Genomic DNA, 14,400 nt, shown 5'->3' on the forward strand with positions numbered 1-14,400 from the left:
AGCGGATATACTATAGTTAACATACACACTCATCCGATGGTCTACTTTACACGGATTCAAATTATTCTTCATCCTGGGGCCGCAGGGGTTTTTAAGATTCATAAATTACTTTACGGATATACCGCAAGCATACAACCCATGTAGTTGATATTTTGGAAAAAAATTTTAGTTTCATCTTTCGTTATAGATATTTACAAACAGTAACTAATAGACGTAGGAATGATATCGTATACACAGTGTATGTTAGTGGTTAGTCCAAAGTTAATATTGCGTCGATATTGGCGGTGCTGTATGTAATTATTTGTTGTCTTTTATTATCCTGTTTTCGTAATACAACCTTCACAGAGACACGTCGTGCATGACCCATGGAGCTATACCCCTAAGAGACGTGTAATTTGTGTAAATAGGACATTAGTATTCCAAACACGGTCGTATACGTCCAATAGATTTGCACGTTATTCGCAATTGGTTTTTATCTACTTTTCGTAATTTGGAGAACCCTGGCAGATGTATAGACTAGAATTAAGGGTGATTTTTATATTGAAAACCCATCCCACTGTCGATTCTGATATACGAGCAATTATCCATAGGACGTGAATATTGCAAAAAATATCGCAGTGATACGACTTTACGCATCACAATATTTTAACGTATATTATGTATTTGAAATTTTTTAACTTCCAATTGTAATAACGGCACATTGTTTATTTAATCCAATTTCATTTGTGAAATGACTATGACGATGACTATGTTACGTATACCTACAATAGCGTGATAGGGATTTTTCATTTCATTCATAATGGGACATGGGTCAGCAATGTATTACACATACAAAATTTTGGTTTCATGTTAAATATATGTAAGTGTTTAACTCATTAGTGGCAACCGATAAGAATGCATAGGCTATTTAGCGCTCGCAGTCAGTCTTTGCACCATATACAATCTATTGAAAAATTCCAATATTCCAACATTATTCGTTATACAGTAATGGAAGTTGGATATTTTAGAAGAAAACTACTAATTACTTGTTATTATAATCCCATTTAGCATCAATAATACATGGATTTGTACAAATTGATAATGAGAGACATTTCATGTTTTAGGAAAAAGTAAGTCATTAATTGTTTCATAATAATATCTATGTAAAGTACAATAACGTATGTACAATGGGTTATGACCAGTCGACATACATGTATCTATACATATGTATATCATAAGAATTGGAGCGTGATGGAGTGTTGGACAAGTTCAGGGGCCTCTGACAATCAGAAATCAATGAATGCAAGGCCCCTGAATGTATACGACTGCGCTTACACTTCGACTGAATTATACAAGACACAAGTGTGATTCATAGGCATGATCGAGCCAAAGCCGTTTTCATGATCTGCGAAAGGCTTTTCAATTCCTGCAGTGCTAGCACACTTTCGTTGGGTTACTTTTTGAATTCCATCAATACAATTACACACGAGAGGTGTGCGCAATAACGCAGATAATTAAAAAGAGCGCAAAATAGAAGTGTTATTCTTATTCGGGAATGTTTTGGGTGTAACACCAATTAATTTTGTTGTCATCTGCTACGCATGAAAATATATTGATAATGCTTTGATTTCTTATACTATTATTGACGCATGACTCGGAATTGTCGTATGATTACTCTATTTTAATCCGAATGACAACAATAGAGAAGTTTGAAATTATTTGATGTATACAACTAGGTTCTGCGCATTATTCGAAATCATATAATTTCTCAATTCTGCAAAGAATTGCGGGATTATTTATATGCGTTCAGTTATTAAATGAAGCGTACGTGGTGCATTGGGAAACTTATTTTAAACGTGATTAATAAATTTATGTTTAAAATAAACTCGACCTTGCCCCTAGGTAGCCATTTTGCCGCCCAACAAAAATGGCCGTCCAAGAAACAAGATATTTTCTATTATTTTTATTAAATCGTGTACTCTAAGTCCATAAACGTGTTCTCAAGGTAGTACAAAGAATTGAAAGACTTCCTTGGATATTTTTTGATGTTGCAATGTATTGTTTTGCCTATCAACTATGAAAATGTCAGAATAACTGTTGAAAGTGTATTCCCGTGTGACATATAACCTAAATTTTGATTTTGTGCTTTCGTTTGACAATCACTGCATTCGTCGTATCACGACAAGTGTTATTGAACTTAATATTTTCGTCGTAGTTAATTGCTGCAGTATGTCTCACCAAAAGTGTAACGACTATACCAAAATCATTTGAAAAATAAAATGTTCTATTTTTACTATTTATCATTTCTCATTCGCATAGATAACCTCTAGAGGGATTGTTTTCTTCAAAATTCAATCGTTAAAAAATATAACTCTGATTCTGTTAAATAGCTGTGTTAAATGATTTTCCACAATATTTTGCTTGTTGTTTCAAAACATCTTAACTCTGTGCTAAAATAACATACCACGATGCTGAAGTGAATCTGTTGAAAAGATTTTTTACCTAAACACAACAGTTTCAACCAACAGTGTTATAAATATATTACACACTACCTACATCGACAAAATTAAATACAATGGACGAACGAAGGGTAGCCGATTATTTTGTCGTTGCTGGGCTACCAGGTCAAGACGATAATTTTACGAATGACGCGAACAACGAAAGCGACAGGTTGGAGGATTGGTGCCAGGAAGGGACCCATCTCAAAGACACTCATATGCAGGCTCCAATCACGGATCTTGCCATAATATTTCCAGCCTTAGGTGAAACAGTCCCAGAAAATTTTACTCTATTGAGTAAAACTGTGACAGGGTTCCCAGCAGATTTAAACCATGGTAGTTTAAGGACTAATGAATGCTACATCTGTTACAAACGAGGAAGGGACAAACCACCTTTGGTTGACATTGGTACATATTTTGGTTTCCGAATAATATTTTATTGCACATTTTTCTACATGACATCATTTCAAAGATTTCACGTATATTACATAATTCTGGCTGTTCATTCATATTTGTAGAAAAAATACTATACGTCTCCACGTTGAGGACCTAAAATAGTTTGTCAGAGTTTTATATTCAAGCATTTTCAATTTTAAATAAACAAGACATTGCTCCCTTTTTCACCTAACTTTCAGTGGATCTTGTTTATTAATTCTGTTCCATTTTCTTTTAGGTGTGATCTATGATGGGAAAGAACGTATAATGCCTGATGCAGAGGTGGTTTTTGAAACACCAGATGGACATGTTGCAAATGTCAATAATTCAACCTCAAGGATTTTCGTTACATATAGAAGGGCAAGTCCTGAAATGCCATGCAATAGTTTGGTCGTCACAGACATATGTCTGATTCTGGCCAACAAAGGAGAATGTCAGCCTCACGCGTTTTGCGTTATTAACAAAAATCTTAATAAGGGAATGTTGGGGAGTGACGTTTTCTTGTGTTACAAGAAATCTATGAATCGAGCCAACCTTATATCGTTTAAACCTGCTATACTGTATAAGTATCCACTAAAGGACTATGAAAGTTTTATGTTTCCCAATTCTGTGGCTATGTTCTGCTTGCCAATGGGTGCCACTATTGAATGTTGGCCAAAATTGGCATCTAAACCAAAACCCGTATTTTCAACGTTTGTATTAACGGTGGCGGATGCAGCTCAAAAGATATATGGATCAGCCATCACATTTTATGAAGAGATTGAGCCAATTTTAAAGGAACCGATTGATACAAATGCACAAGATATTTTGGAGCTAATCCCAAATAGCAAAGAAAACTCAAATTATGGTACGTTGTTCGTCAGTTCGTTTTGCGATTTGTCATTGGTCAATATTTAACTTCCCTCTTTTCTCAAGTTGATTAACAAAACAAGCAAACAATTTTTCCAGAAGACGGTTCAACAAATATGGGCGATACAACCGAGGAAATTAGGGTTGATACATTGAAATTGAGAAATTATCAGAAACATGGTGTTTTGAATAAATTGAATCCATCGCAGATTGAAAAACTGCAATACACGCACCCAAATACTCAGTCGTTAAACATCAGCAAATCAATATGCATTTTATCTCATTGGCCGTTTTTTGATACTTTCGAAAAGTTTCTCGTCTTCTTACACAGTATGGTTAATGAGAAGGAGCAAAATGTTCCCATAGAAAAATACATAGCGTATTTTTTATGCGATATACCATTTCCCAGCCCTCAACGACCTAGAATATTGGTACAGTTGAGCGGGTTTGACAGATTGATTCTAACCCAGCCTGAAGATCTAGCATTGCCAAGATCAGGGGCGAGTTTCAGGCAATTACTGATAAATCTGGGCCCAGATAACTGTTTGTTGATTTTGTTGTTGATATTAACCGAACAGAAGATATTGGTTCATTCTCTAAGGCCAGATGTTTTAACATCTGTAAGTGAAGCAATAGCCATGATTCTGTTTCCTTTCAAGTGGCAGTGTCCTTATATTCCATTGTGTCCATTAGGTTTGGCCGAGGTAAACTAGTTTGTTTATTGTCACCTTTCACATTTGAGACCCACTATAGTATTTTTTCAATATTTTTGTATGTTTTAAAATGATCTAGGTATTGCACGCACCTTTACCTTTTTTAATTGGTGTTGATTCTCGATTTTTCGACTTATACGATCCACCATCAGATGTAAATTGTGTAGATTTGGATACCAACAATGTTGCTATTTGCGATGACAAAAGATATCTGAACTTGAAATTGTTACCTAAAAAAGCAGCTCGCTCTTTGAGAAACAGACTGGAACTTCTATACTCGAAGCTAATTAGTTTAGGAAGAAGTTATACATCTCAGAAAGGTGTGTTTTCGAATAGTCAAATTAATACGTTCTTGAGTTTGTTCGTATTGATATTTCAAGTTTTCTTCCTTATGGAATGATTATTTTATCCACAGAAAAAGGGGACGCAGACTTTAGTGTAGATCGAGAGTTTCAACAAAAAAGAAAAGAGCAGGCTTTGGAACTTGAAATCCAAGATGCTTTTCTTCGATTTATGGCCATCATATTGAAAGGCTACAGATCGTATTTACTACCAATAACAAAAGCTCCCACTGTTGGCTCTACCGATCCTACAAGCCTGTTTAATATGCAGGCTTTTCTTAGGAGTCGCGATAAAGCTCACGCAAAATTTTATAGCATGTTAGTGCGAACTCAAATGTTTATAAGGTAAGGAATAATATGTTCTCTTAGTATTGCTCGTTAGAAAGTAATAGTTGTAAATAACTTTGTGTAATCATTCAAATGAGTACATATAATTCTTGATTTATAGATTTATAGAAGAAAGGAGCTTTGTGTCAGACATGGATATGGCAGGATTAGCATTTTTTGACGAATGTACAGAACGAGTTGAGGAAGAGATTGGTATGTTTTCTTGAGTTGATGTATCAGCTATTTGTAAGACTGAATTATTTCAATAATGCTTTATTTCACATACTATTCTCTACTTCTGTCTTAGGACCACTTTTGGAATTGGATGAATCACAGCACAGTGAACGCACAGTATTTATTCCTCCACCAGAAGCTGGACCTAATCAGAAAGCACTAAGCTATAAAACGTTCAAATTGAATCCTGAATTGATGAGACCACAGAAAAATCTAAGCCTGAAAAATCCAGCACTAAGTGCATTTAGTATGGTACCAGGAAGTCCAATGGCTCGTCGAACGAAACATGAGATTAAAGTAGCTCAGAAAATGGCTAGAAAACAGGTATGGTTGACATTTTTTTTTCAATCAAATTTTGCTATTGTGTAAAAATTTTGTGGAAATATAAAAACTGTCGTAAAAAAAATTGTTTTAATTAGGCAGCTGTACCAGAGAGATGGGCTAGATGTTTGTTGGGGACATGCTATAGTTTATGGTTTCTACATTTACCTGCCATGTTGCAAGCCTCTAGCCAACCTGCAGCTATTTTACATCAAGCCTATGAGCTGCTTGTGAAAATGCAGAAATTACGTCTGGATCCGACTGAAGAAGTAAGAGAACAAAATTTTTTTTTTCAGTTTGTGATATGAATTGAATTTTTGTGATACTTTGAATTTCTTTTTATCTGTTCCAGGTTTGCTACAGAGCTATGATGCAATTGTGTGGCGTATATGGCCAACCTGTACTAGCAGTGAAACTATTATTCCACATGAAGCGTAGTGGAGTTCAACCAAATGCCTTGACTTATGGGTTTTACAACAAAGTATGAAATTCTTCTTGAATGTACTGAATGTTTTTTTATCTTTCTCTATTGGTATAATTATTAAGATATTAAATACAGGCCGTCTTAGAGGCAACGTGGCCATCTGATATGACAAATTCCAGCCAGTTGATGTGGAACAAGCTGCGTAATGTTATTGTCGGGGCAGCGTTATTTAAAAAAGCTGGGAAAAAAGGCGCCAGAAGAAGATTGAGTTCAGCGACTGATGTAGCCGATGGCAAGAGTAGTGAAACTTTGGAACATGCTCTATCCAGATGTAGTCTCGACAGCACTCATTCTCAAGACTTAGATGCAGCAGGCAGTGATTGTAAGTAAACCGTTTTTGAGTTAATTATAATTGTAATAAACTAGGAACATCTAGTGCGATTCGAAGTTTATTCTTGACGTTTACTCAATCATTGTTTACAATGTTCAAGCTTTGATAGGTAGCTCTGTTCCTGACTTACCAGTATTCGGCCTTGTTGAAACAAAGATGAAATTTTTGCGGCAAAATAGTATTGTTAAGGATCAAGGATCTAGTTTGAGCATGTCTCAGCCAGAAGCGCTCAATCGTTCATCCAGTAATCCGAGGTACAAAATAATTATATTTATTATACTTGTCATCATGAAGTCAATCGAGTCAATTGTCAATTACTCCTAAAAAATGCTATCATGGATCAAAATTTGATGGCTGTGTTTTGTGGTTTCAAGGCTAGTCCGGAATCTTGAATCACCACTCAAAAGTCCTATCAGAACACCGGTAACTGAAAATGATCCGCTAGGTGCGTTACTTAATGATGAAACACCGGTTGTATCTCCGTCTGAAGAAAATGATTCAAACTGTTCGACAAGTACTTTAACTATACTTAACAATGCGACGGAAGAACGTGCTGGAGGGCCATTATTGTTTAGAAGGTAAATGTGGTTATTTTTTTTAACAACCTTCCTCATTGAAACGAAATCTTTTGCAGGTACTGTTTACTGAATATTTTTCCTCGTGTCATACCGATGAGCTATAAATATTTAAAATAACGATTCAATATACTTCTTACAGCAATGTTATACCCAGAAGTGCTACATTTCATCAGGCAGTTGACGAAGGCGGTCCATTGGGTGGCGGACATTTGCAAAGAAGTGAAACGATGCCTCATTCCGTTGCTCAGCAAGGAGAACAGGAAAGGGACAGAGATAGATTGGAGTTCGGCAGTCTTTGGGCGCAAAACAAGGACAGCGTAACATCTAGCCTGTCCAGCCTTGGATCTAGTCTCAAGCTTAGTTTTGGGTAAGCAGAAGATATCTGATTTTATTATTATTCGAGATGCCCTTGAATTCGCGATTATTGATGTAGTTGTGCCATGATGATTCTTTTTATTATCAGTTGTGTGTTAATTTACATATTTTTTGCTCAATTCTTGTAGTTTTGATTATTTTATCAGTAATTTTTTAAGTCTGATATCATTAACAATAACATTCGTCAAATTTGAAACTCAGAAATCGAATTATTTTCATTTATTTTGATACACTACCCACTTTCGGAATTTTTTTTACCTTTTTTTCATAATCATTTTGCATGCTCTTGTATGCGCTTTTCAAAAATAATATAGACGTTATTCTACTGGAGGCCTGGCATTTGCTAAAAATAAGGAGTTAATATCATCAAATCAGCTCATCGAGTCGTTGAGTTTGTCCAGCTATATCAGGTACGTATGAATACTTATTGCCAATCCACATTCAGCTAATAACTTAGCACATAATACATTGGTTGTACTTGATATTTGAACTTTGCTTAATAATTTTAAATGGCTTTGCAATAAATTATATTTCAATCCTGGAACTTAATCTGCAGCAATAATTACTGGACTTTATTGAAGTAACAAACTACTGGTCGAATTAAAAACATTAAATAAAGTCAATCTTTGCGCGATAATATCTCTGATGACAATATACAATTGCATAATTTTTCCTAGCCCTTCGAGTTTAACGGGGAAAAAATCAAATGAGTTGATACTGGGTGGATTGAATAGTTTAAAGTCTGCTGCCACTACTGTTGCTAAAAAATTTGATGAAATAAAGGAAGCGATCTCAGCAACTAGTACACCGGTTAAATCAAAGGAGCGCGAACAGAGATTATCATATGGAGTATCTCATGAATCGTTAGATTCTCTTACTGACGGATCACAGCAGGACCGTAATGAATTACCAGCTAGAGTTTCTGGTACGTGCGTCCGCAATTCCTAAAGCTTGAGATTTTTCAAGACCAGTGGTATGAAAAAAATATAAAATTATATTTGTAAATTACAGGAGATCTGACCGCAGAACTCGGTTGCTTAACTGAATTAGCAGACTGTTTGTACCCTAGAGGTTCAAGGGAGTTAGAAGAACGTATGGCCATAGAATTAGTATTGTCAACAGCTAGTAGATGCCATCATTGTACTGCTGTTCTATACGATGAGGAGATAATGGCTGGCTGGCAGCCAGAGGATTCTAATTTAAACACCGTCTGTCAATTTTGTGACAAAGCTACAGTACCACTGCTGACAGTGACCATATTAGATTACAGGTATGGATACTTTTCTAGAATAACTCTGATGTTTGATCTGATTGGTGATAATAAAGTTTACCTGTCATTTTTGTAGGTGTGAGGAGGGTGAGAGTAACGATCCATTAACAGGAGCATTAGTCGAGCTTTTGGAGCATCCAAAAGAATTAGAAGATCCAATCACAGTTCCATATTTGAATCCTTTGGTCCTTAGAAAGGAATTGGAGAGTGTGTTGAGTCAAGAGGGAGACTCATGCCTTACTAAGCATAAATTTATAGAGGAGCATCCAATAGTTTATTGGAATCTAATTTGGTACTTTGAGAGAATTAATCTGAGCAGCCATTTACCAGAGCTTTGGTTCAATAATAACCAGAATGTGAGAAATACTGCCCAAAGTAATTTACCTCTGGTCGGTGTTCGAACGCTTTGGGATAATGAAAAGTTGCATATGGATCGTTTGCCTATGTATATTCAATGGAAGACGAACAGTGCGGAAGACCGAACGTGAGTATACTCCTTGATTACAGCGTGGTTAATCTTATGCTGACAATAAATATCATAACGGCGAATATATTATAATACAGGTTAATGCAGGCAGTAATAACGAATGTACGCCACAACGATTTAGCAGAACCTATAAGGAGATTAGCTCTGGAAAGGCATAAAACCAGAATAGATGACCAAACGCCGATTTCTATATACAGAGATATTTTATTTCTAGTATTTACAGTTTTGGGAAGAGGAAATATAGATCAAGGTATGAACACCGATTAGAATAAAACATCTAATGAATGATTCATACTCTGTAAAATTGCGCCTAATCTCCGCTTTTCTGCTATTTCTGAATAAAATAGTAAGTTGCGCTAAAAGATCTGACCAAGTTATTCTCATATTTATGTTCAGGTGCTTTTGATCGAGAGTATAATCAGTCTCTGGAAAGACTAACGGAAAAAGAAGAGAAGTTATTGTGTTCCACCGATGCACCACCCACTACAATGGCACTACATTGCAGGCATTACTTTAAGCCACTTAATGTATGAACAAAACAATCGAATTACTTTAACGGTACCTTTAATGGGTAAAAGAAGAGATAAACTTGTCCCCCTTACCATGTCAGAACTGTATGGTTTTGATTAATTGAACAAATTTCAGAGTCTTTTCATTATTTATATCACCAATACGTTATATCTGTCTGCGGAATCACTATACGAGGCAATATATCTCTCATTAATTGACTGTTGGCAAGACTATGTATGTTATTATTTACTAATTTGTCACATCGCGTAATATAGAAATGAATCTTTTTAATCACTAACCTTTTAAAACCAATCACAGAATGGTTGCAGAGATACAATTTTTTTACATGGTCATTAGGTAATGAAGAGTTTATATTTCCTTATCTCGTTACAATATCCCTTCGAGTGAATTCTGTCCTCGACACTGTTCTGTGTATTTAGCGTAGCGATGTGAAGGTTGTTCTCGATAATCTTTAATTTCCGATTTTATTTAGGTATCAATAAGTACTTTATTTATAATACCGAATATTTTACAGTAGAATTTAAGAGTATGCACATTTCGTATTTACCTGATTACGAAACAAGTTTTGCTTCTGTTTAGTCTTTGAGTGTCAAACAAACTATTTATGTAACAAGTACTGATCCTGCCATAACGAACGCTACATGCGTCCAAGCCTTGTCGATACTATATGTTACCATCAATACAACTGTTGAAATATTAAAATGGACGTAGATGACATTTTCATCAGAGAGCATTTGAAGGACACATAACTGTTTCGTAACTTGGTAAATACTCTACGTAACAGAAATATGTTTGTTGTAAAAGTTTGTTATGAGTAGCAGTTCTTTGATTATGTTAATATTAGGTTCTGATTTTGATCAACAGCTCATATTGAATCCAATTTCAAGAGTTTGTCCTCTCTGGATCGACCATGCCTTGACGATGAAGTTTTCAAATCCATGAAATGGGTACCTATTGCAAGAAAACTGTAGACACAACCTCATCAGTACTAAAGAATTTTGTTCCTTCTACTCTTGGTTTAACGTATATGTTGAACAGGGCATAATCAATTTATAGGTATTAAATTTTATCACATGTGACAAAGTTGGAAAGTTCAAAAATTATTTGTTGCCGATAAAACCATTGTGCGTTGTTTAAAGATTTCTGTGAGCTGCAGTATTATTACAACTATAGAAGTTAGTTGGCAAATAATTACGCCAAAGTATTTAGGAACTAAACTTAGAGTTAAAAACAACTCTTGATATCATTTCGATTGGTAATACATTGCTGTATTATCATTTCGTAGTGCTTGAATCACATCACTCGCAATAATAGCTATATCTTTATAAGCAGGGGTCATGAATTTCCCCATATATGAAATGTGCAATTTTTTAAATTTCGTTTTTCATATTATGAGAAACTGTTGATTCTTAATTTTTGAGGCCTTTTGACCTTTTCACCTTTGATACAGCAAACAGATGTATATTCATTCATTATTGTATTGAAATTAGGCTAAGAAAATAAAAGCAGTTGAGGTATTTTATAAAAAAAAGCATGACTCGTTTTTTCATTCACCATCCTATCCATACAGAAATCAGTAAACTGTATTTCTCAGTACATTAAATCTAGTGGAACACCCGTTGACGAATTTCACAATCCCGATGCAGTTTAAATAATAAAACAGTTGACTGATATTACGAAAAAAAAAATTCGGTAGATGCTAAAAAATCGGTAACGAAGTTTCGAAAAAAAGCTGTTATAAATGCCAGATTCCATACCAATCTCCTTTTCATGAAAAGGATATGCCGGCAAATTCAATTTTTCTCGATCGATTTCAGCGTAAATTTTTACCATCCGCTCAAGTTGATCCCGATTCATGCCCGTGTGTACTATTCTCTACTCCGTAGCTTTTGATAGCTTCTATATTACTATTTCAGTTTGTAAGACAGACGCAAATTATTTGTGTTCACGGTATTTTACATTGTACGGCGAAATCGTAAAGGCTTGTATAATTTAGGTGTCGAAATGAAAGAATAACACCACCTCCATCGTCTGAGGAGGATTCAGTTGCGAAAGGCAATGGCAAGACTAACTCGGCTGGCTCATGTCAATCTCTCAACAAACTGGTAACAGATGACATTGAGATATCTATTTATCTTGATCGTATTTTTGGTATATTTTGTCGGACCCTTCAGAAGTTGGAGTTATCGGTTAGTCACCCATGTATAAAGCTTGAGTTCAGCAAATGTGACTATTTAGTGATTGTCGTCTAAATCATTATACAGGCGAGCCTGCAGGTGCTACTTGAACATTCAGAATTGCACCACATACTGGCCAGAGAAGATTTTAGGGTGGTGATGGATGCCTTTAATCAGTACATTCAGATTGCACCTTGCATTTGGCGTATGTTACTTCGGCACTCTTTATCATTCGAATTTTTACGTTAATAGTCAAAGAATAAATATCTGTACTGGGGTGCTTTTTTTCAACTATTCTTTTTTTCTGTCCCATCGTGAAATTTTGTAGCAAGTACCGAAAAAAAAAAAAAAATACCCTAAAAGTGCGGGCCCTTAATATTAATATTAACGCTTCGACCCAGGCGTTTAAAGATTTCCCTTTAAAAAACACAGAAACTCTGATTTTTTTATGTTCCCATTTCTATAGCTCTGTGGCATTTTATGGGATCGCTTCGACCATGGACGGGTTTTTTTTTCAGAATTGAATGCTCTATAAATATTTTTTATAATTTGACATGATTTTCTATAAAAATTTTAAATTACAAAAACCATAATTGAATATCTCCGGAGATATTGATTTTAGCGACTTGGTGCTCAGGACTTTTTCGTAGAAAATTTAATTTTCTACAAGTTTGTTTTCACATTTTTTTTGTAGCTCTTATCCATCACGAGATAAATGCGAAAAAAACTCGAATTTCATGGAAAAATCAAGTTTAGAGGCTAAACTATACCTCGCCGGTTCGAGTTACGGCTTGACCGCAATGGACACTTTTGTAGAGCATTCAATTCTGAAAAAAACTCGTCCATGGTCGAAGCGATGCTATAAAACGCCACTGAGCTATAGAAATTGAAACATAAAAAAAATCAGAGTTTCTGTGTTTTTTTAAAGGGAAAGCTTTAAACGCCTGGGTCGAGGTCTTAATATTGATATTAGGGGCCAAACTTTCAGAGTATTTTTTTTTGGGTACTTGCAACAAAATTTCACGATCGGAAAAAAAGCACCCTAATCTGTAGTTAACCATTTTAATGATTCAGGTTCATGACTCCCAGCAGTTGATTTTTGATAAAAAAAAAAAAACTCATTTTAGCATGTTCGGGAAGCGCCGAGGATCCGGATTTTTCAGAAATAGATTCAAAAAGAACTGTACGTTCATCTACAAATCTGGATGTACTTGATTCTGAGATTTATAGAGCTATCGAGGTGCATACTTGCAAGTTGAAACTACCACATATTGCATTTTGAGAAAAATAATTAGAAAATCAGTGGAAGCAGTACAATATGGCAATCTATTTTAGAAAAATTAATGAGCATCCGCAATGCGATGTACGATTCCGTCGCAAAGTTTCATTTTTTCGTAGACCAGAGAACATTTAGCTATTTACAGATTCTGAATGGTTATACGGAAGTTAGAGAACTGGTGAAACAACTTCGTCCAGATTATTCAGAGCAAGCTCAATTATTTTTGGGATATATGAAATATTTTTTCGAACATTCATTGAAACGAGTGTGTATGGCTCCAGAGGAATCCAGAGCGAAAACCTTACGCTACAAGAATCTTTGGCAAGATAATGAAAAAGCAAAATTAAATTGGCAATGTATTTATAAGTGGATGCGTCGTGGTATTTTTTTACTGTGAGTATTCGCTATTAACAGTTTGACCAGTCATATTTTATTTCCAGCACTAACTGAAGTATTGGATGAGCAACGAAGAAAACATGATACGGAAATGGAATTTATCAATTTACAATGTGAAAAGGATTTGGCTACCGTAAAAAGAGTGAATAGAAAATGCAAAGAAGATATTAAGTATACTATGTATATATCATTTTATTGGGATATAAATACTGCTAGAATAAAGACCAATTTTTGTTCTTTTTCTTGACTCGATTTTTGAATATCTGTGTAATACAATACAGTGTGGTTTTCGGGATACAGAATCAGGTCTGAACGTGATATGATGATGATGTATAAGGTATCTGAAATAAAGCAAAAGGAGATGCGAGAGGACGTATCCAATGCAGAATCTCACCTAAAGGCAACTAGAGCACTCAATTTAGCTATGGAAAAGGAGGCCCGTGACAAAAGGTCTGTTTGCCATAGGAACTGCTACTTTCATCTTTCAATCTTTTTACTTTCGTGGTTCGAAAATAGCCTACAATCGCTTCAGCGAATATGAAGAACTATAAATTTACAAATATACTTCTAGATGGAGACGAAAAACAGAAAAAATAACGTAATCACATAGAATTCAATGATTTTAGATTTAAAGTTGAATCGCAGCTTTTGGGCATAATTAGCAAATATGATACTGAAATTGGTGAAAAACAGAAACAGATGGAACTTCTTATCGAGCAATTTGAGGCGGATAAGAAGCAAAAGGAAGAGTTAGAGGTAGGCGGTCAATGTAGAGTTTATGGGAAGAGTTGATAG

The 14,400-nt window shown here is 35.2% G+C and overlaps 1 protein-coding gene across 3 annotated transcripts; it reads left to right on the forward strand.

Annotated features, from left to right (window-relative positions):
• The first annotated feature begins 1,165 nt into the window (after positions 1-1,165).
• LOC105687155 (DENN domain-containing protein Crag) lies at positions 1,166-11,284 on the forward strand. Of its 3 annotated transcripts, none has more exons than XM_012402564.3 (19): positions 1,166-2,885; positions 3,151-3,759; positions 3,864-4,465; positions 4,554-4,794; positions 4,890-5,160; positions 5,264-5,355; positions 5,450-5,700; positions 5,796-5,966; positions 6,050-6,178; positions 6,257-6,503; positions 6,613-6,766; positions 6,887-7,090; positions 7,230-7,457; positions 7,780-7,875; positions 8,143-8,390; positions 8,477-8,735; positions 8,812-9,219; positions 9,300-9,472; positions 9,619-11,284. In XM_012402564.3, the coding sequence occupies exons 1-19, from the start codon at positions 2,555-2,557 to the stop codon at positions 9,753-9,755; spliced, it is 4,851 nt and encodes a 1,616-aa protein (XP_012257987.2). In that variant the 5' UTR covers positions 1,166-2,554; the 3' UTR covers positions 9,756-11,284. The 3 variants fall into 3 exon arrangements, with proteins under 3 accessions (XP_012257987.2, XP_020708556.2, XP_012257989.2); XM_020852897.2 differs by having other exon boundaries at positions 1,167-2,885; positions 3,861-4,465; XM_012402566.3 differs by lacking the exon at positions 7,780-7,875 and having other exon boundaries at positions 1,168-2,885; positions 3,861-4,465.
• The last annotated feature ends 3,116 nt before the right edge of the window (positions 11,285-14,400 follow it).

Source organism: Athalia rosae, chromosome 1, assembly GCF_917208135.1.
Source record: "Athalia rosae chromosome 1, iyAthRosa1.1, whole genome shotgun sequence".
NCBI lineage: Eukaryota > Metazoa > Arthropoda > Insecta > Hymenoptera > Athaliidae > Athalia > Athalia rosae.

Bases quoted from the DNA above. Each gene is read 5' to 3' on its own strand.
- LOC105687155 (XM_020852897.2), top strand. From the start codon at position 2,555: ATGGACGAACGAAGGGTAGCCGATTATTTTGTCGTTGCTGGGCTACCA. The intron at 7,876-8,142 runs GTACGTATGAAT...AATTTTTCCTAG, and splicing joins AGTTTGTCCAGCTATATCAG to CCCTTCGAGTTTAACGGGGA. The intron at 8,736-8,811 runs GTATGGATACTT...TCATTTTTGTAG, and splicing joins GTGACCATATTAGATTACAG to GTGTGAGGAGGGTGAGAGTA.